The 21,379-nt window shown below is 36.9% G+C and overlaps 3 protein-coding genes across 7 annotated transcripts in view; 2 read left to right on the top strand and 1 right to left on the bottom strand.

The window, feature by feature from the left end:
* Positions 1-2,047, top strand: part of cald1b (caldesmon 1b) — a 29,796-nt gene extending 27,749 nt beyond the window's left edge. For both annotated transcript variants that reach the window (XM_082159198.1, XM_082159197.1), the window contains one exon: positions 581-2,047. In XM_082159198.1, coding sequence (XP_082015324.1) covers positions 581-594 — 14 coding nt within the window. In that variant the 3' untranslated portion in view covers positions 595-2,047. The remainder of the gene's footprint in view (positions 1-580) is intronic.
* A 484-nt stretch (positions 2,048-2,531) lies between these two features.
* On the top strand, positions 2,532-5,743 carry tnnt2d (troponin T2d, cardiac; the record flags this gene model as incomplete). Its single annotated transcript, XM_082158961.1, has 9 exons — positions 2,532-2,569; positions 3,115-3,172; positions 3,366-3,482; positions 3,628-3,705; positions 4,076-4,189; positions 4,293-4,405; positions 5,089-5,179; positions 5,395-5,432; positions 5,536-5,743. The coding sequence occupies 9 exons, from the start codon at positions 2,532-2,534 to the stop codon at positions 5,579-5,581; spliced, it is 693 nt and encodes a 230-aa protein (XP_082015087.1). The 3' UTR covers positions 5,582-5,743.
* A 444-nt stretch (positions 5,744-6,187) lies between these two features.
* On the bottom strand, positions 6,188-20,794 carry dnm1l (dynamin 1-like). 4 transcript variants are annotated; one of them, XM_082159199.1, is made up of 20 exons: positions 20,573-20,794; positions 18,278-18,422; positions 17,850-17,885; positions 15,814-15,860; positions 14,184-14,255; positions 13,461-13,547; positions 13,211-13,373; positions 12,952-13,072; positions 12,499-12,630; positions 12,199-12,405; positions 11,992-12,112; positions 11,165-11,320; positions 9,054-9,143; positions 8,848-8,940; positions 8,715-8,768; positions 8,424-8,495; positions 7,908-8,066; positions 7,642-7,751; positions 7,370-7,529; positions 6,188-6,574 (listed from the first exon to the last, which is right to left on the bottom strand). In XM_082159199.1, the coding sequence occupies exons 1-20, from the start codon at positions 20,672-20,674 to the stop codon at positions 6,518-6,520; spliced, it is 2,184 nt and encodes a 727-aa protein (XP_082015325.1). In that variant the 5' UTR covers positions 20,675-20,794; the 3' UTR covers positions 6,188-6,517. The 4 variants fall into 4 exon arrangements, with proteins under 4 accessions (XP_082015325.1, XP_082015327.1, XP_082015326.1 ...); XM_082159201.1 differs by lacking the exon at positions 8,424-8,495; XM_082159200.1 differs by lacking the exon at positions 17,850-17,885.
* Positions 20,795-21,379: the final 585 nt, after the last annotated feature.

Below are 21,379 nucleotides of genomic sequence, written 5' to 3'. Positions count from 1 at the left end.
CATCGCATTACCCGCCGCAGCTGTTCTGTTGTGCCACTGCATAGACGTGAATCACTGGATTAGCATGATGTCCCACAGCAAAGCAGTTTAATATTTAGAGTTACAGAAGGGATGAAAGTATCACATTATGTCACATTACCCGCCTTAACACCCACATCTAGCACATATTCTGACAGGGATCCGGCTTTTGTGGTTTATTATTATTCATTCAACGATGTTAGCGAAGAAGTTAACAAAGAAGCTAGTGGCAGCAATCCATCTTTCAGCTAAACTTGTCCTTTAGAGTCACATAGATGACAATGTACTAGATATTTGTCCCACTTGTGGCACAACTTGAGACACCCATGACATTGTCACTTGTGCGTTTTCGTCTGGGTCACGGCCCCAATGTGTTAAACTCACTAACTGGGAACAGGTGCGGATGGCTGGTCTATTTGCTTTCGTGTATTTGAGGATGTGTTGAAAAAGCCTGCTGAGTTATACACATGACGTACAGTATGTAGAGCAAATGTAACTCTCTTGTACTGTCTCTTTGTTAACTCAATAGCACATTAACAACATATTCCCTTATGTTCTACAGGAACAAGAAAATAAGGACATCCGAATAAACCCCAGATCCGCCGAAATGGAAGACGCTTCCATAATATGTGCATCATTTTGCAACTTCAGAACACAGATTTTACAACAAATGGCAACCAAACACAGTACAAAATATAAATCATACAGAACTGTCTTTAAAATCAAACATTTAAATTTATTAGTTACCATAAATCACACAGGCCCAATAATACATATTAAAGTATTAGTATTACTATCAAACATTAACAAGTGACAGGTGCATTTACGCTAAAACACTGTAGAGTTTGATTGGACGCAAGTGTTTAAGTGGAAAGTGTTTTCACCTCCCTTTTAAACATTGATAAGCCTATTTATTTTGCTATACTAATGCATGCTTATATGGTTGTTTTTTTTGCTATAAATGCTATATAATGAATGCTATAAAATGAAAACAAATTTGAACAAAAATCTAATTTGCGCATTTGAACTATATAAACATTTTACTATATAAACAGCTACCAGTAACCATTAGAACTAATAGATGCGGTCACATTAGCGAAACCAGAAGTCACTTTTAAGCTGCTTTCTGTTGGGCAACAGAGCAAATTCGAAACTGAACCTGTTGCGAAATCGCCGTGATGAAATCTTTTGCATCACTATTTGATTCCTATTCAAATTACTGGATTTTGCCCGCACAAAATTCATCAGTAAATGTGACTGCACCTTTAGGAACATTTAGCCTTTTTATCCCTCATCTTCCCTCTGGAGTTTCAGATGACCTGTTGAATTTACACTCATGATTTAATGCTTTGAAACATGTAGTGGTTTAGGTGTTTGATTGTGCTTTGCTGATGCTGCTTTTGCCAATATGATTTTTTATTCATATGCTTTGCACTTGGGAGTCTCAAAGTCATGCTATGAACACTACACATCTGATAAAGCCGCGGTCACATTAGACTTTTCACAAGTTTTTATATTTTTTTTATAATCATGAATTCAACATATGACAAATAGTAATAGGCCTACATTCAAACTGTAAAAATATACATTCTACTTGACTATTTTAAACATATGCATTCTTTTAATTCAGACAAGAGGTCACACTGTGACGTATCAATCTTCTACTGGCCACGCGTCTTCACGTAATGCGAATTCGAAGGTCAGAGTTCACCATACTTTAACGTTGGAACGCAGCAAAATGCTAAACTTTTCGCATGAGCTTGCGTTAACGGCCTCACGCATTCGCATGCATATGAATGGAAGTCAATGGAACGAAAAGTGTAGTGTGACCGCCCCTTAAGACAGTAATAAAAATCTTACAAATATAGCATTATAAAGTATTATTATAGCTTAACTATTTCAAAATATCAATACAAATTTTTTTATATTTCCTACTTTAACAGTTCAAACGGTCAATGATGATCACAACAACTGTACAATTATTGTATTATCAAGCAAGCCTTCACAGTAAAGTAATGATACATGCACACATTGCCTCTGCGTCTTTTCTGTTCTGAACTCATTGTCATTTGCGACAAGCCGTCTGCTCCTTTCTCTGAACGGATTGGGTTTCACAGGGTGACAAAACAAGGCCGACTATGAGCAGGTCAAAGAGAATGTTTGGTTTTAGAACTTGACAGAAATGCATCTGACAGTCTAACAATAGAAGAAGGCTTTCAGCACAAGCCAATGAGAGGACAATGTGGTCACGTGGTGTGTTAGTATGTTAGCCTTGAGAGTGAGGGCCGATGCTCTAACACACTCTGAAAGAGAGCTGCTCCATCTCTGACATCGAGAAACAACCCAGGTAAGAGTTTCAAGATGAATCAGTATATTCAGCATATTCTCCAAACCCCAATCCCTTATATAGTAATAATGAGCAAGACGTATTTTGGCATTTTGTTTTGCATATTAAAATGTTCGTTGTTGCTTAATATCTTCTGCATGTAATCTTTGACATTGTCTATATAGTCATGTCTGACACAGAAGATGTGATGGATGAGGGGGTTCAGTGAGTAACAGTTTTAATTCTGCAAATATTATGATTTGTTATGATAAAAAAAGTTATCAATCATGCAATTAATTCCATGTGCATTGTATTTTCACTTATAAATCTTTTTGTCTGTGTGTTTTATCTCATTTTTATAAAAGGGAGGAAGGTATTGTATCACAATGTCTATATATATATTATATATATAATATATATAACTCCAAAATGTATTTATTTATTACAATGCAAGTGGCTATTTACCTACTTTTACATTGGTATTGTTTACACCAAGTATAATTACAAATAGTAAATGCATATTGTAAATAAAAGTGATGCTATTCGGTAAATCTGAGCAAAGTTTAAAAAAAATTATTAATAATAACTTTTTACTATTTTTAATTGTTTATTGTCACTGTTCTATTCAATTGCTGTTAAAAACATATTTCTCCAATTATAGTGGACGAATCAAAATCCAAACCAAAGTAAGTTCCAATATTCTCTTGAATGCATCATTAAATATCCAGATTAAACAGTTTTTTTTTAATGTCTTAATCTTTTATCTTCAGGTATCTATCAAATATCCAAGCACCAAAGATCCCAGAGGGAGATAAAGTCGATTTTGATGTAAGTAAGATATTTTCCTCGCTGTTACACTCCCTTTAAACGCATACCTCTCACTTTCAAACTCTATATCATTCTCTCTCTCTCTCTCTGTGTGTGTGTGTGTGTGTGTGTGTGTGTGTGTGTGTGTGTGTGTGTGTGTGTGTGTGTGTGTGTGTGTGTGTGTGTGTGTGTGTGTGTGTGTGTGTGTGTGTAGGACATCCAAAAAAAGCGTCAAGAGAAGGATTTAACAGAACTACAGTCTCTAATAGAGGCTCATTTCCTCCAGAGACAGAAAGATGAAGAGGAACTAATTTCTCTGGTCAACAGAATCGTGAGTGTTTCCTCATGAATATTGTTTTTTATTTATTGTTAAATATGTATATCAAAAAAGAAGCAGAACTACATTAACCTGATAACACCTCGCAGATCCTGCAAGAGGAACTTCTGAGCAGAATTACGTAAATGTGTTTTAACAGGAGAAGAGGCGAGCAGAGAGGGCCGAGCAGCAGCGAGAAAGAGCAGAGAAAGAGAAAGAGCGTCAGGCCAGACTCGCTGTGAGTTACTGTCAAACTCTGCACAAACACCTGCAAAACCAGTGCTTTATGCAAATATGATCATAAAAATGCTGTTATATATGTTCAAATACTGTCCCCGGACGCCAGTTTGAAAACCGCTGTGCCAAACTACACCAGCTGCATACTGGAACATCTTTCCACCAATGAGACTTAACTTGAAGTCTTGAATTTACACTTTTGAATTACCTTTGTGGAGGATGTTAGCAAAATCCACCCTATATTGTCAAACTAATCTGCTGTTGAATCATTTCTACAAAACCAAGTGAATCTGTCCAGTCAGTGAAGTAAACAATGAACCACAGGCTCCTAGCAGAGATAAAAACCAATCTACAATCTAAACTGTTCACAGGAGGAGAGAGAGAGGAAGGAGCAGGAAGAGCACAGAAAGAAGCATGATGAAGATGCCAAGAAGAAGAAAGCTCTCACCAACATGACCCAGCAGTACGGTGGCGTACAGCAAAGGGTCAGTGTTCACCGTATTTAAGGCTGTAAATGAATATTGTCAAGTTACATGATCATTTTATGCAGATTCTTTCACTAATATTATAATTATCGCTGAACTAAAGGGTGAAGGACGCAAAGGTGCCAAGAAACAGACCGAAAGGGAGAAAAAGAAGAAGATCCTGGCTGACCGCCGAAAACCACTGAATATTGACCACCTGAGTGACGACAAACTCAAGTACGACAGTTTTTCATATACATATTCTTTAATAATAAAAAAACAACACACCAAGTGATTGATATGTCTAACATTTTATTAATTTCTAACAGTATTTTTCTTTTGTTGTTGTTAAGGACAGACCAGGAAACAGGCCTACGGGAAATAGTTCATTATTTAGAACTAGAATGAGAATAATTTAGAATTTCTTAGAACACTAAAAATAGTAGGCCTAGCCAGCCTACCGTTCGCACTGAACGCAAGGAATGAATGACATTAAGATGCGTTCCCCCCCCTAACTATTTACTAATACTACATAAACTATACGCAACCAGTATCAAATCACCATTTAAGAAAAAATATAAAGCCTTGGCCTAGTTGTAGTGGCCGACTGGCCGTTCGCAATGAACGCGTTCTTGCGTTTAAAAACGCAAGGAATGGGAATGAACTTGGGACGCGTTTTTTTTTTTTTTTTTTAACTAGTTACAGCAGAAACTACACAATCACTATCAAATTGCCTATCATATTAAAATAGTTGCTGTTCTCACTCAACGCATTCTTGCGTTTAATGAGCGAATACTTTTAAAGAACTTATTTTGGAACGAGTTTTTCCGAACCTCAAAGGCAACAAGGCTCTGAAAGTGGAACAAAAACAAAACGCTTTCTGTGTGAACCCACCTTAATATTTCTGTCACTCGTTGCAGGGACAAAGCCAATGAGTTGTGGCAGTGGCTGATGGACCTGGAAGCAGAAAAATACGATTTCAATGAGAAACTGAAACGCCAGAAATATGATGTAAGTGATATTTAAACTTCTTACTTACTTTAAAGTTGCTTGTGGGGCTTTACGGCGCTTCTGTAAGGCAGTTTTTGAGGTTTTGCAGCAATTAACAGTTTCACAAAATCCAGTTCACTTTCAACGACTGAAGCTTGGACTGAGGTAAAGTTATATAGGTTGTGTTCATTATCACTGTATCCTGTTAGCACTTGTCATGTTTCTGTCTCTCACAGATAAATCAGCTCATTTGCCGCGTCCAGGATCACCAGAGGTAAGATTCACAAGCTTCACATCTCGCTAAGTGCTATAAGTGTTGTGTCATTCGGTTTTAAATCCAAAATCTATTTTTAAACTCTTGCTTTTCTATCTCTTAGTGCCAAGGGACGCGGCAAAGGCAAGGTGGGAGGAAGGCTGAGATAGATGTTGACAGCAGATATGAGAGGATTTTGTGTCCTCGTGCATTCGTTTTTTGTTTGTTTGATGGTGATATTTAAAAGTCATTGTTCTGAACATACAAAAAAAGCCTTGGCTGTACATTTTTGCTCTGCATTTTGCCATGAATAAATGCTATCACTGACTGTTCATTTGAGTGTACTCAATTTGTGATGTCAAATATATGAATGAATAAATTATATTATCTGTAAAGAAAAAATAAATAGCTGCAACATTTTATTATAAATGTATAAATAAATATATTATATTATAATATATAAAGTTGCAGTGCAGCATAAAATGAACTTATGTGTGACAATCATGCACAAACACCAACATTGCATCAAACTACATACATTTCAATATTTGACTCATTATTTTATGTGACCAACAATGAAAAAATAAATAAAAAAATAATGCTATGAAATTAAAGGTGCACTCAGTGATGCTTCACATTCACACAAAAGAAACGAGTAGTGTGATCCTGCATCTCTTCAATGTAATCCCATGTTGACTAACTTATTGGACAGCAAAACAAAGTATTTTTAAGAAATCCAATCATACCAAATGAAGCTACAACAGAATGACAAACCCTTTGATCTGTTTATATCACTACCTTTAATTTAGACTACATCAGGGACACATGGTCCTTTAACAGGCCGCACACGTTACCTGCAGCGTACATGGTAGTTTACACACATGAAAGAGATCACTGCTGGGACGGTGTGCAGGTGTGACATGGTATTTGCTGCCCTCGATGTAGTTCGAGAAGAGTCCGTTGCATACATAAAACTATATTCAATAATACACACTAACTGACACCAGTGCATTTTTCAAGTTGGCTGTCTGTGAAATCGTGACAGGGCTGACGCAGACCGCAGGGTTCGAGCAGAAGGGAAAGGGGCTGTACATCAGCGCAGGACTTCACCACAGGTGCGTTTCACGGATCTCTGCGATCACCTGACTCGCTCTCTGCAAGGCCTATGGGCAGAGGAAAGGATGAGAGTTTGAAAACATTTGAAATGTTCTATTTAAATTTGTTCGATTTAATGATAAAATACAATAAAAAAAATGTTTAATAATGTATAATTCAAAGTTGAATTAAATGCTTAGTAATGCAGATTAGCCTCTACAATAATATGAATTGTTATTAATGTATTAATAATAACAAAAATTTAAATAAATTATTAATAAATTGAAATAAAGTACTTTAGAAACAATCAATAAATTAATTTTAATATAAAACCTACTCTGCATTAATCATTTTAACGTTAATAATATACATTATTTATATATATATATATTTCTTTTTTTTAATAATCAAATAATTCTTAATACATTATTACTACTACTAATAATTAATATTAATGTAAAGGATACTCATTATTAAAATATTTACATTAATATACATTACTATTACAAATGATATATCACTTATTACTATTATTATGAAATGTTAAATAATAAATTACTAGTACTATTATTAAATTAATAAAAATATTATTGTAAAGGCTACTCTGCATATCTAAACATTTTGCATTAATATTCATTATTACTAATATATTATTATTATTATTATTATTAATACATTAGGTAATAATATTATTTACAATTAAATAATAGTAAATATTAAATTAATAATAATGAATAAATATGAATGTAAAGGCTACTCGGTATTGCTAAACATTTTACATGAATATACATTATTATTAATTATATAAATAATAACAATAATAATTATTATTATTATTATTATATATAAATGATTGACGTTACCTTCAGCATATCTGCGGCCTCATTGCGGCGCTGGGCCATGTCCTCTGACTCCGTGAGGAGGTCGTCCAGCAGGGCGGGTTTATACAACTGTCCCACCAGCTCGCTTTGTAAGCTGTCCTTCACATGGTTCACCAGGAAGTGCATCACAGCCTTTGGTACACTGCAGAGACGGAGAAACAGAGTGAGCATTCAGCTTGAAAAATCAAACAAGAAACTCATATTCATGGTTCCTCCATAGTCTCTTGTAGAGGTTAAATGCTGTTTCTACATACCTGTCCTGGATATTTTTACGGACAATGAGAAAATAAGACTTGATGAGCCTCTCGATGACCTCGCAGTCCCTCTGTTCGCGAGCGGACAGTTTCCGAGCAACTGGCACAGGCTGCGAGAGATCAGAATAAATCAACACTAATTCATTGTGACCGTGTTAGCAAACAGCTCTCAAAGAGACAACAAATACTTGCGGGTGTGTATTTACTTTGAGACTGCAAGCTTTTAAGTCATTTCTGTAGCATAATCAAAAGTATTATGGACTCACTACATCAAGCAGGTTCACTGCGTGTCCTCTCTGAGGGCTGGCGGGGACAGAGCTCTGTTGTTTGTTCCTGTCTTCACCCTGGCTTTCTTCTCCCTTCTTCAACATGCCTCTCCAGGTCCCTGTTCCTCCTTCCTGCTCCCCCTGAGCTCCTCCGGCCATCTAATACACATAAACAGGAAGAAGAAGACAGGATTGAGCACCCACTAGTGTTTTATGCACCATCTAATGCAGTGCATCAGTGTTTAATGTATTTGTTTTAGGCTTCGAACTGAACAAAAGCTTTGTACACAACGGTTCACACATTAAACACTGATTTTGGCCACAAATTGAAAGAATACTGTCGAGGGTTTTCAAAATCACAACAGAAGTTTGAGAAGATCCAGATCAGTAAAACCAAAACTGCAGTCAGTTTAGTGGTTGGTGACCATGCAGTCAGGGTTATAGGTCAGGGGGAGCAGATCGAGTGGGTCGAAAATCAACTCCATGCTTTGCCCCTACACAGGGGGCGCCACACACCTTTGACCCATCACCCTCAGCAGACGGCTGCTCGGTGGGTGACACTGAATGCCCACCAGGACCTTTTAAGGACTAAAAAAAGAGAGAAGAGACTAGTCAGCTAGAGAGGAAAGCAGCAGATTTGAGTCCGATTCGAATCAAAACTGCAAGAAAAAGCGGCAAGACTTTGGTTTATGCAACAAACTAACTACCAGAGAGGAAAAGAGATAAAAGAACATTGCAAATAGCAGCCCGTTGCATTTTCCAGTGAGAAAACGCAGTTCACTGATCGCTCAAGATTTAACATCATACCTTATCACGAGGCACCGCTGAGGGAAGCTCTCTCATTCGGTTACGTCTCTGCTCCTGTTTACGAAGACAACAAATATTAATTTCACACTCAAATCATTTCCAATCATAAATCATCATCAAAATGTCATTAAACCTCAATGTTGTTGTTCATGACCCCACAAGCATCTGCAAAGTCTGGGTGTTTTGTGTTGATGTAAGCCAACTCAATCGCCACAAGATTGTGAACCTGGAGCAGAGAGCAAACGCAGCTTTAGAGAAGAAATATATGCACATAAACTGCTGGTCCATAATATGTAAAAGAATAAAAGCATGAGAGAAAACAAACAAACAAAAACAAACCATCTCATTGGTGACTGGAAGCCTCTTCCTGAGCAGAGAGGTGACCACTTCTACTATGGCATCATGGAGCTTTGGAAACCTAAGCAACTCCTGGCAAAAATGAGAAGATAACAATTAGTATATAGAAGATAATAATTAATATTAATAATAACAACAGTAACCACAGTATAACTAAATAAAACAAATCCCAAACAAATTGAAAAAATGCTGATAATAAAACAACGGTATAATTACTACAACAACAAAAAAATTATACATACATAATAGGGGTGGAACGGTACATGTATTTGTATTGAACCGAGACGGTACGGGCGTCACGGTTCAGTGCATGAATACACATGGAGAATACACAGTATAAAAATAAATAAAACTCGCGTGCAAATGAATTAATGTAATGCGGAACTACTGTTAGATACGCGGGTTCTTTAGGGACACCTAATCTGTAGCTCGGCCTTAGCTCTGAAGCTCCATGGCTATAACTTATGGGCTATAATCATAGACATAATATCTATGGCTATAATCATAGACAGGCTATAATGGACAGGCTGCGATGTCAAGTTTGCAATGCTGGAATATGTTGTGTGTGTGCCTGCGTGCGTGCGCGCGTGTGTGTGTGTCTGTTCAGAGAGGCGCGGGCGCGATCGAACAGTGGAAACATAAAAACATACTCATTTTGTTCATTGGACATCATTCAAACTGCAAAGTGTTTACTTATATTTGTCTACACTCGTAATAAAACACAACATTGTGCTTTTGTCAAACTGTAACCTACAACTGTCACCCAACACAGTAAGTTACACATTCTACATTGATTAAAAGAAAATCAAATTTGTTTTTAATGGTAGTATTATTTTATACAGAAATAAATAATTTATAATTCAGATGAGAATAAAGTTAGTGTTATTAAAATTTTAAGGAAAACAAATATATTGATCTGAAATATAGCAAATGAATTTTAAATTCATTCAGGTACAATTACCAAACATATCTCAAGGTCTTTTTGTCTTTTTATTAATTTAATTAATAAACTAATTATATAAAACTATTGGCAATGCACTACAAATAAACTGGTTCTATGCCTTTACTTTATTAATAAAACGTATTTAAAAAATACAAGGCTTAAAAAATTATTTTCCTTTGGTGGAACAGTCTACAGACATGCACAATAAAAAAAAAATTGCCTTATACATTTTTGTTTTGCTTTTCCCTCCATTGTACCGAACTCGTACCGAACCGTGATGTCTGAACCGAACCGTGACTTCTGTGTACCGTTCCACCCCTAATACATAATATATATACATATACATATATATACGCAATATTTACTAAAAACTGACACTAGGTGGTAGGTAGGAAAAATTGGTTAAGTACAATTAGTCAGCAATGGCATCAATTTCAATATTACCAAATATTGTCTTTGTGATCACTAAAGGCCCGTTCACACCAAGAACGATAACTATAACAATAATTATATTAGTGTCCACACCAGCACCTGCAATAAACATTCTGTTTAATCTAAGAGCGTGCTGAAGTTTTGTCAACTGCCACTTTAAATCCTCAAGCTCTTTAGTCGGGTGGATACTGGTTAGAATTAAATGTTTTTTATTGTTCATCAGCTGGAGAGAAAAAAATGCTCTAAAAGTGATTGCATTTATAATTGTGATGTTAACTTATTCTTGGTGTGAACAGGCTTTAAAGTCTGCTTGAAACAGAAGTTGCGATAGTCTTTTCTTCCTATTGTGACATACTTCAAGTGAAACGGCTTTTTGAATGACAAAAATGTAGGGACTTGATTGGATGGTTGTGATTTGCTATTGGTGGATCTTATGTGAGTGACAGGTTGTCCCGCCCTTTGAAAGTAAACACGTCATCAGAGAAGAGATGTCTCTGCAAGTGGGAGGGGAGGTTATTACGAAGGCACATGAATTTAAAAAATGATGTACACGGATAATTTATCATAAATACTGCAATATTCTAGCCTAGAAATCTAGATGCACCCTAGTGGCAGCAAATGTAATTTGCAGCCAGGGTCGTCTAGCAACTCTCCGTTGGCTTGCGAGCTGGAAAAACCAAACTCTAGTCAGGCCAATCACATCGTGTATAGAGTCTACCTGAGTGCTGTAGTTGCTACAGTGCTGAATGATCCTCTGCATCTCCTCATGCACCAGCTCCACACAGCGCAGACTGGGCTCCTCCAGACGCTTCACCTGCCTCTTCACCAGCAGCTCAAACGACACCTCAGGCACGAACAGAGCAGGACGTGGACCCTGAGGAAACACAAGAACTACATTATATACCGAAATACACAGAAATATACACAGAAATACCTGAAACTGCTGCAAAATGCGATCTAACTTGAGATGTAATGGTATGAAAATTTCATATCACTGTAATAGTGACCAAAATAATCAGTTATCTATATTATCACTGTATTGTTAAAATGTGCTGAAAATGCTCAAAAAGTACAGATACACACACTGAAACAATTTTTTCACTTGAAATCAATCAAGTTTTATATCCAAACCTAACAAACAACAAAATTGGCAGCACTACACACTTTTTAGTTCAAAGTAAACAATTATTAAAGACAATAGGTGAATAATAAGAGAAGTCACAAGCAATAGCACAATTTTACATTTAATACAATGCTGTTTTAATGAGAACTAAAAAACGAAACGGTAATACTAACAATCAGACATTTTATCGTGGTTTATTCTCAAACCTGTAACCGTTTCATCCCTAGATGTAACTCCACGGTGTTATACAAGAGCTTCTTTAAATCACTCTAATATTTAAAGGTCCCTCAGAGGAGTTGTGCTAAAATAGAAATCTGCAGACTCCGAGGAAACTGCAGGACAATGCAGAGCACGGCAGGCTGCAGTCTTTATTTTGTATCCATATAAAAACAAAAGGATGTAGAAGTCTCTACGCAACCTACCGTAGCATTCCTAATAGCTGTAAGGACATCTATAGTTGTAAGTCCTCCAAGAGGATCAACTGACTCCAGTGTCCTACCAAACGTCTCATGGAAAATATAACAAATTCTTGCACCACCACACCTAAAATAAACAGCACAAACAACTGTGGTTAGCACTAGCACTGTGATTAGCTTTATTTCAGTAACAGGTAGAAACGAGGAACTAACAGTTCAGTAGTCTCAATGTATTTGGCCGTCCCTTCAATAGTGTTGCAGTACTCTGTGGCGAACTTTGTGATGAGCTGCAGCAGGGTGGAGCTCTTGTCGTCCACCGGCTCGCCGTAGCTGCCGAGCAGGGATTGATACTGGGCTGCTAGAACATTGATGCGCGTCTTCAGCTCTGGTAAACAGTCCCTAATATGATGCATCAATAACCTGATGGCGGAAAAAACAGGATTTTAATACTTTAAAAGCAGATATGCTCAGCAAAAATGAACAAAATGTGATGTTTCAAGCATAAACTCTCACCTATTTAATGTTCTGGCAAGATATTTGGTTCCGTTTCTGTTGGCGAGGGAGGGGTATTTCTTCTGCAGGAAGGCATACTCATCACGGATGGAGTCTGCCACACATTTCTTATTATTGATGTCCAGCTGACTCCTGCATAAAGACATTTATTCAGTCATAGTCATATATATATATATAAAGTGTGTGTATATCTATCTATCTATCTATATATAAATATCTTTATCTATTTAAAAAGTGTGTGTATATATATATATATATATATATATATATACACACACACACACACTTTACATATATATATATATATAAATGAAAGTTGTTAAAATATTAATGCCAATTTGAATATTCAATATTATAATGTAATTACATACAGAATTTATTTATATATTTATATTTATAGTATTACATTTTAAATAGATTGACAGTCGTAGTAATAATCATTTTTCTTTTTACCTGTTGACCACTCCGATCAGTCCTAGTTTGACAGGAATGACTCTGCCCATTAGTACATCCATTGCATCAGTACCGGCATCCATCAGATCTAGTTTAGTCACCACAGCCAGTGTTCTGCGACCTGCGAAAAATAAAAATGCTGAGTTTCGAAAAATCTGCATCACACAGCTATGCGGAGTAACATCACATCACACAAAGTGAAAGATACAGATATTATGTGCAAAAATAATGCACAAGTAGAGTAAAATAATGTGCTGACCATCTGTGTCCACCTCACGGGCCACTTTCAGCGCTTCAGAGGTGGCCATGTCTGTGTTCGCCGCAGTGACAGCTAAAATAATGCAGTTGGGATTACTGATGTATTTTAGGATCAGTTCACGGATCTGCAGCTCGATATCTTTGGGCTGGTCTCCCACTGGGACCTGAACATGAATATATCAGTGTCAGCGTCAAAAAATCATCCACAAACAGAATTCTCAAACAGGCCAAGCTGAGCTTGAATAAAACACCTTTGTGATGCCAGGCAGATCCACCAGCGTGAGATTGACAACATGTGGTGAGAAGATTTTCAGGTGTATTGGCTCATCACTAATCCCCTGTTAAACAATAACACAGGATATATTTATAAGACACTCGACATTCTGTATTAGTCAAAATGCAGAGCTTAATGCCAATAGAAACATTACATTTCAAAAGTTTCAGGTCAATAAGATATTTTTTATGTTTTTTTGATAGAAGTCTCTTATGCTCAACAAGGCTACATTTGTTTGATCAAAAATACAGTAATATTGTGAAATAATAGTACAATTTAAAATAACTGTTTTCTATTGCTATATGTATTTTAAAAAGTCATTTATTCCTGTGACGGCAAAACTGAATTTTCAGCACCGTTCAGTGTCACATGATCTTTCAGAAATCATAATAATAAGCTGATTTGCAGCACATCAATATTTATTATTATTATCAATGTTGAAAACAGTTGTGCTGCTTAATATTTTTGTGGAAACCATGACACATTTTTTCAGGATTCTTTAATGAATAGAAAGTTTAAAAGAAAAGCATTTTTGGAATTAGAAACCTTTTGTAACATTATAAGTGTATTCAATGTTTCCTTGTTGAAAAATAAATAAATAATACTAACTTGCTGACCACAAAATGTTAAATGGTAGTGTACATACGCGGTTAAAATCAAACCATCATCTGATGTAGTTCCTTCAAGGACTCTTCCATACCTTGTTATTGCCAGAAATTCTTTCCGTTTCATTTTCGATTTCTTGCCTGATTTCATCAAAATCTGCGTAGACCTAAAAGGCAGAGACACAATATAAACAATCATGATATCTCACTTCACAGAGACTTAAATCAAACTTCTATAACATTAAAGAGAACGAGAAACACACCAGGGAATGGCATTAATGTAACATGAGGTGAATACAAAGCATGTGTCTGACACAAGACCACACTGCAGTATTCTCTCCTGTGATCATTTGGACCAACACGCTCTTGATGTTCATGAATTAAAGGACTTGTTCTTCAGCTGTCAAACAATCAAACAAACTCTCTGCACTGTTGTTTGTAGCACATAAAGGTGTCTGACGGCCAGAATGTCTATATAAACCAACATTGTGCAGCGTCTCTTTAATATAACAACTTTTCCACTTGGACTTACTCAAATGTGAGGTGTTGGATAATCCCAATTTAAACATGTGTCTTGAGAAATTGGGTCTTATTCAATAACTGTGCATATGCACAAATTTGTGTGCGATTATCCGAGTATGAACGCTTTCATGAAAAAAATCATGATTAAAGTGACCACCATATTATGCTTTTTTGGATATTAACTTTCATGCAGTGTGTAATGTAGAAGTAAAAGTCTGCGAAGTTTCAAAGATCAAAGTGCACATCGAATGGAGAAATAACGGATTCTGAACTGCCTGAAACCAGTCTTACTTCCTGCACAAACCTACATAGGTTTGTAACAAATTCGCATAATGCCATTCCTTTTCATTGGCTGCCCATTAACAATTTTTACTTTGACTCGTCCTCAAACACTGTAGTTGTAGCTGAGGCCTGGAAGAGTTTGGTTCGAGTCGTCGACATGTCGAGAAGATGCTGTTTTCTGTGCTGCGAAAGCAAATCCACTTTGCATGCACTTCAAAAGGAAGAGAGCTGGAATTCATACAGTAAAATCGATGCAATTGTTACTGTTCACGATCACTGTGCACAGATGCTAAGGAAGCCTCCGGAACTGAAATTCAGATGTGATAATAGCCGGTTTGTTTGCAAGCGTTAGACCAATCACAACATACTGGGCCATCTGGCCAATCAGAGCAGAGTAGGCTATCATAAAGGAGTGGTTTAGAGAGACTGAATCCTGTCAAAACATTTCAGACATTGTGAGAAAAGAGAAAATGTAAATGACCCTGGTCCAAAACCATTGTAGGAGACCTTCAAAAACAAAATTAGGAGTAAGGGTAATATGTGCACTTTAACAACTTTTGTAGTAAAATGTATTATAAAATTACTAAAATGATTGCTGAAACCACCTGTGCACAAAAATCACATAGTCTTGGTGGATTTATAATCATGTTAAGATTACATTTTATACATGTGTATTTAATCTTAAATATGCATATGCACAACTGGCAAATAATAGCATAAGAACGAGAAGTTCATGAGTTGTCCTGTGCGTATAATTACTAATCCAAGCAACATTTAGTCAGTGAGAACAATTATTATATATATTTTTAGTATTGTTCATAATGGACTCCTAAAAATGTTAAAAGGGCCAAACACATTTGACCTTAGCTGCTGCTGATTGTGAATGCTTTGTCCAAACATCTATTGTTCTGCTTTCCATACCTTGTTTTTGGTGTGTAGAAATTTCCCCCACTCTTCTCCATCCACTCCTGTGGGAAAAATGTTGACGACACAATTTAAAATTTCACTTTCTTCAAAGAGTTTACTCTGCCAAGTAGGATAGGCCTTTGTTCCACATCAATATCTCATTTCTATTTTTTAAAGCACCATGACAGCAAATTAAACAAAAACTGCTACAAAACAAAGGCAAAGTGCAGTGCATTGTGGGTAGCACAGCCTACCTAGCTCAAACTAAAACACGCTATTCTAATAAAGACTTTGACTCTTCACAACAAAGTGACATTTAAAATAAATAGTAGATGATGACTGGAGATTATGGTTTATATACCTTTTTCACTAATTGCAGTGTGTGTGTGTGTGTGTGTGTTCATGACTCACTGCTCCTAATATGTGTGCACTAACATGGATGGGTTAAATGCAGAGGACAAATTCCGAGTATGGGTTACCATACTTGGCCTTCACGTCATGTCACTGTCACTTTTAAGACGCAAATAGTTCATACTCGCCACTTCAATCTGAAACAGAAACTAGATTGTACTCTACATTCCTCAGTCTGGGTTTGTTTAAAACCAGTGGTTTTCAAACCTGTCCTGAAGCACTGCACATTTTGCATGTCTCCTTTATGCCTGCTACAGCCTATGCGATTTCGGAAATCCTTTAAGATCATTACAAACCATGGATCTAATAAACATGGGTACGACATGTATGTAGAGATGACACCTTTTGAATCGTAGGCTACGCCGCAAGTTATGCTGCATTCCAGACGAGGTTGGACGTGGGAATATGCCACATTAAATGTCCCACTTCGGACCTCAGTGATGCTGCGTTCCAGACAAGATTGGACATGGGAATATCCCACATAAATTGTCCCACTTCAGACCTCAAAGATACTTCGTTCCAGACGAGGTTGGATGTGGGAATATCCCAAATTAAGGTCCCAATTCAGACAAGACTCCAGGCAATCAGACATCACATTCACATGTTGACCACATGATGTTGCCACGACACAAAGAGAGTATATTGTTTTTTTGTGTCAATTATGGCAAAAACTGAATAAAAAGAACACAAAATCGCTTTGAAAACAGCTGATGAATAGCAAAAACTAAGGAATTATTACATAAACTTAATGTCTAAAGTTAATGTTAATGTTTTTAGGTTTATGCTCATTGGAAGCAGGACTTGCTGACATCTTGGAAGTGACGTCAAATGACGCGTTTTGCTTTGGTTGGGGTTGATCGATGTACCCCGAGTTCACAGGTTGAATGTCCGACTGCCAGACGTTATTTCCAAATTCCGAGCTGTCTGGAATGCAGCGTTAGTATAGAAGAATAAATCGTCATCAGAATGCACTAGTGGTAAATAAATAGAGCAAGATGAACTACACTTTGGAAATCGTTTTTTTATGTGTGCTGAAAAAAAGAGGAAGCGAAAGAGGAGAATAGGGAAAAGAGGCCAACTTGGCATACCAATTTTGCAAATGGAGCTTGATGCGAGTAGTTTTTAGTTTTAGCGCCATGTCGCGATGATCAATACGCCATTTCATGTTGCATTTTTATTGGCTAGTCAGAACTAAGATGTAAGTCGTAGCAGCAAACATACTGTGAGATGATCATGCTAAATTTCTGACACTGTCAGAAAATTATCGTAGGCTATCTTTGGTCGCAAGACCCTGCCAACGGCCATCTTTGAACCGACATAGGACCACCGTTTAGGAGCCACGACCACAGAAATCACCACGATTGGTCATCTTTCGTCCGGGACAGCCCAAAATCATACAATGGGTCATTACCTGACACACCCACTTCAGGTCATGCAGTCTCAACTAATTAGCAGATGAGTTGAGTCAGGTGAATTAGACGAGGGAGTGCTCCAGGACAGGTTTGAAAACCACTGGTTTAAGCTAAGCCATTGCATTAGCAGTTTAACCAAAGCTTATAATCAAATAATGGAAGCAGGATGAGAAAAAACACAAAGCTGCTCAACACAAGCAAAAGGGTAAGAAACAAGGAAAAGGAGACCTTTGTAAAGGCGCTCATTTTTCCAGGAATTGGGCTCTGTGTTTAAAGAGAGATGACAGAGTGTTAGCCTGCAGCAGTGCAGTCTTTATAGGACTCTAGTGTAGCCTAATCCACACAAATGCAGAGATGCCCATGCTAAAAGCTTCATCTGAAATAAATAGCAGGTTCTTACGGACTGGATTCTATGTGTATTGAAAGTTCACACAGTTTATTTAAAGAAACAACACACATGGATAAACTGGCTCGGATCACTATGGTTTCCATTCTCTTTAGACTTAACTTGGCAGATGACGGCCTGACAAGTACCTGACACCACTGCACCGCCATTGATTGAGCAACCGAATTAGAAACAAAGTAGCACCTAAATCCCACAAACAAACACTGGAGGTCATTAATTCATGCTTTAGGGAAAAAAAAGAAGTACATACCATTCTCTTCGCTGGACTTTCTTCTGTCCTCCGGGTCTACGTTCACCAGCTGGAGGATGAGAGGCCTGCGGGTGACGATGCCCGTCCCGCGGGGCAGAAGGTCTCTGCCAACCAAACTCTCCAGCACAGAGCTTTTCCCGCTGCTCTGGAAATCAGATGCACCACACAAAATACAAATTAATCTGGACTGTCAATTACTGAACATTTACTTCTTAAAAACATGTTTAGAACCGTAACTAAACGTTCACTTCCTGATCAAACTTGTACCTAAACAGCTTAATCTAATAGACCTTATGTCTCTCCACCCCTTTTCAGAGCTGCACTCGTTGTGTTCCGCCTTCCGGTTTGTATTTCCACAGCATGAAGGAAAGATCTTACGGATTCATGAATGAACTGTTCACTTTTAAATCTTCCTGGTCTACTGATATTTGTTATGACATTCGCTTGAAACATCACAATGTTCATGATAACCACTTCACCAGCTAATTACTCTTCGATAGCGATGCAACAGAAATATGCAGAACTTCTGCAAGAACGGAAGATGGCTGCGCGCTGGTTTCTCAGGTGCACAAGGTCTATAAAGCCTACTGTATCATACATGAATTTCTAAGGCCTCTAAATTATCAACATGATCAAAACGTTGCTGAAAAACCTGTTGCATACAATCTACTACATTCCTTCTGTCGTCTGATTGATAGTTTATACTTTTCAGCACGTAAAAGGCCTTTTAATATCATTCTAAAAACCACCTTCAAATCTTTCCTGATTTTTATAAAGAAAATGCAAGAATTACTTTTATATTGTTAGAAATAGTTCAAGATGCTCATCACTGTATTGAATTGCATTATATGTTTTGCCCCATAATAAAAACTACAGAGCTTTAATCATCAAACTAAGCATTTAAATATCTTAATATTAAGATATATTATTGGGAGATATAGAGTGACTAAAAATGATATTTATATACATTTTATGCAAGTATCTTATAAAGCTATTAGAATTTCCTCCTACTTTTTTGCCATATAATTAACATCTACACCAAACTGCGTATTTGTTCTCAGTTTGGGCCTCTGAAAAAAGTGTGAGCTCTATATTCTCAACATATTATACTATATGAGCCATAAACGTATGTAAAACACATACGCAAACCTATTTTCCAGATTTATTTTATATTTTGTCTAAATGTACCATTGGGGTCCAAAATTGTCTTTCATTACATGGCCCAAAACAGCTGAAGTATGACATTTGAAATCTTTACTTATGGGAACCACAGACCATTTGAGGTAATCATTATGTAGTTTGGACTAACAAAAACAATAAACTATTGTTAAAATCTGAGGGAAATGATAGGTTGGTAGCCTGTGTGGTAACCTTTTCTGACTATCATTTAATAAGTTAGGCTTTTCAGGGATAACAACACTTTCTTGGGCACCCAGACAGCCATATCCTCTTAAGCGGTCAGTGAAAGTCTCTGCTTTAAGACTCTTTAAACTTATTATACCTGAAGTGAGTGAGGCAGATGGTAAGAAACTCTTCTACTTGATGAGTCAGTCTCTGGTGTACTTACATTAAAGCTCCATAACACTATTTATCAAGTATGCAGTATTTTCCACCATGAAATGACGCAGATGTCTATTGTAACGTCAGAGGATACGATCCACAATCCTTTTCACCTTAGAATCAATCTGCCCATTTTGTCCTTGTTATAAAGTGAGTCTTGTGTTGCAGCTGCTCAGTCCAAACATGCAGCGAACTGTCAAGTTCAGACCGACCATGGCGCATCTCATCATGTGTTAGCTAGTGTAATGAGACCAGCACAGCTCTATGATTCACTTTATGATATTGCTCATGCTGTTAAAACATAAACACATTCCTAACACTAGAAATGTTCACATAATATACTTGAGAGGTCAATTATTCAAATACGAAATAGGAAACATGCGAGTGAATACGTTAGCACGCTAGTTAGCTGGATAGCGCAGGTGACATTATTTGAAAGCTAGTTAAAGATTTTAATTGTATCGTCTTAATTGTCAGGATATTGAAAAAGACATTCATTTATTTGTCGTTGATCTTGCCATATATAAACAATGTCGCAGAAAAAAAAATCACGTAGCTAATAATAGGTTGTGTACCAAAATAAGTGAACTGCATAGATATGGGCTTCATAGGCGCCCTCGAATTTTCGATTCCATTCCGAAATGCAGTCTAGGTGGGTAACGTTAACTCACTAGGTTTGGAAACACCGCCATAAACCTGTATCAGTCTGAATGGAAACAGCAACTACAAAATTACCTGCGTTCCCACCACTGCAATCTGAGGCAGCTGGATAATATCCGCCCCGACTGTGTTAAAAACATCCTGGAGTTTGTTAATGACAGGAATAAGAGCCTCCATCGCGTTGACGATCTCTTCCACTGTCAAAATGAGTGGCTAAAGCGAATGCCGCGGCTAAACACGGCACAAAGTCATCCAATGTCCCTCACTGTGACACCATGAACCAACCCGGCCGCGGAAAAACTGCGCACTGATGGTGCATTGTGGGACTTGTAGTTTTAGGCGGCACAACAGCTGGTGACCCACTTTTGAATTTTCTGGAAATAAACTACATTACCAAGCATTGTTCTGAGTGGATGCGCCAAGGCAACCGTAACTATGGGGTGCAACAAAAATATTTTGGAGCATAGAGGAAAACATGTTTTTGGGAAGGTAGCGCAAGTACCAATATTACATAAATTATCACACATGTAGCCACGTTGTGTTATTAATATGGTTATCTGATAGCAACAACACATCTATTTTTTAACAGTCTATATACACACCAAGATAAATGTTCATTAATAATACACACATTTTTACAAACGTGAACTGGATAAATTATTAACAGTTAAATACAAAATGTAAAAATGGCAGAGTATAAAAAAATAAATAGTAAGAAAAGAATGCCATTTAAATCAATATCTTATCTTAATAGTATATGATCTAAGAGCCTTTTGCTTGTTTACATATATACAAAACACTTTTGTTTAAGTCTTTTATAAAAAATAATAAAAATGTAAATGGTTTCGGAGCAAACCATATCAATGTAAGTTTATCAACCTT

Source organism: Leuciscus leuciscus (assembly GCF_965113295.1).
Source record: "Leuciscus leuciscus genome assembly, chromosome: 25".
Classification (NCBI taxonomy): Eukaryota; Metazoa; Chordata; class Actinopteri; order Cypriniformes; family Leuciscidae; genus Leuciscus; species Leuciscus leuciscus.
Note: the sequence above shows the minus strand (reverse complement) of the source record. Positions and strands in the feature narration are given on the sequence as shown.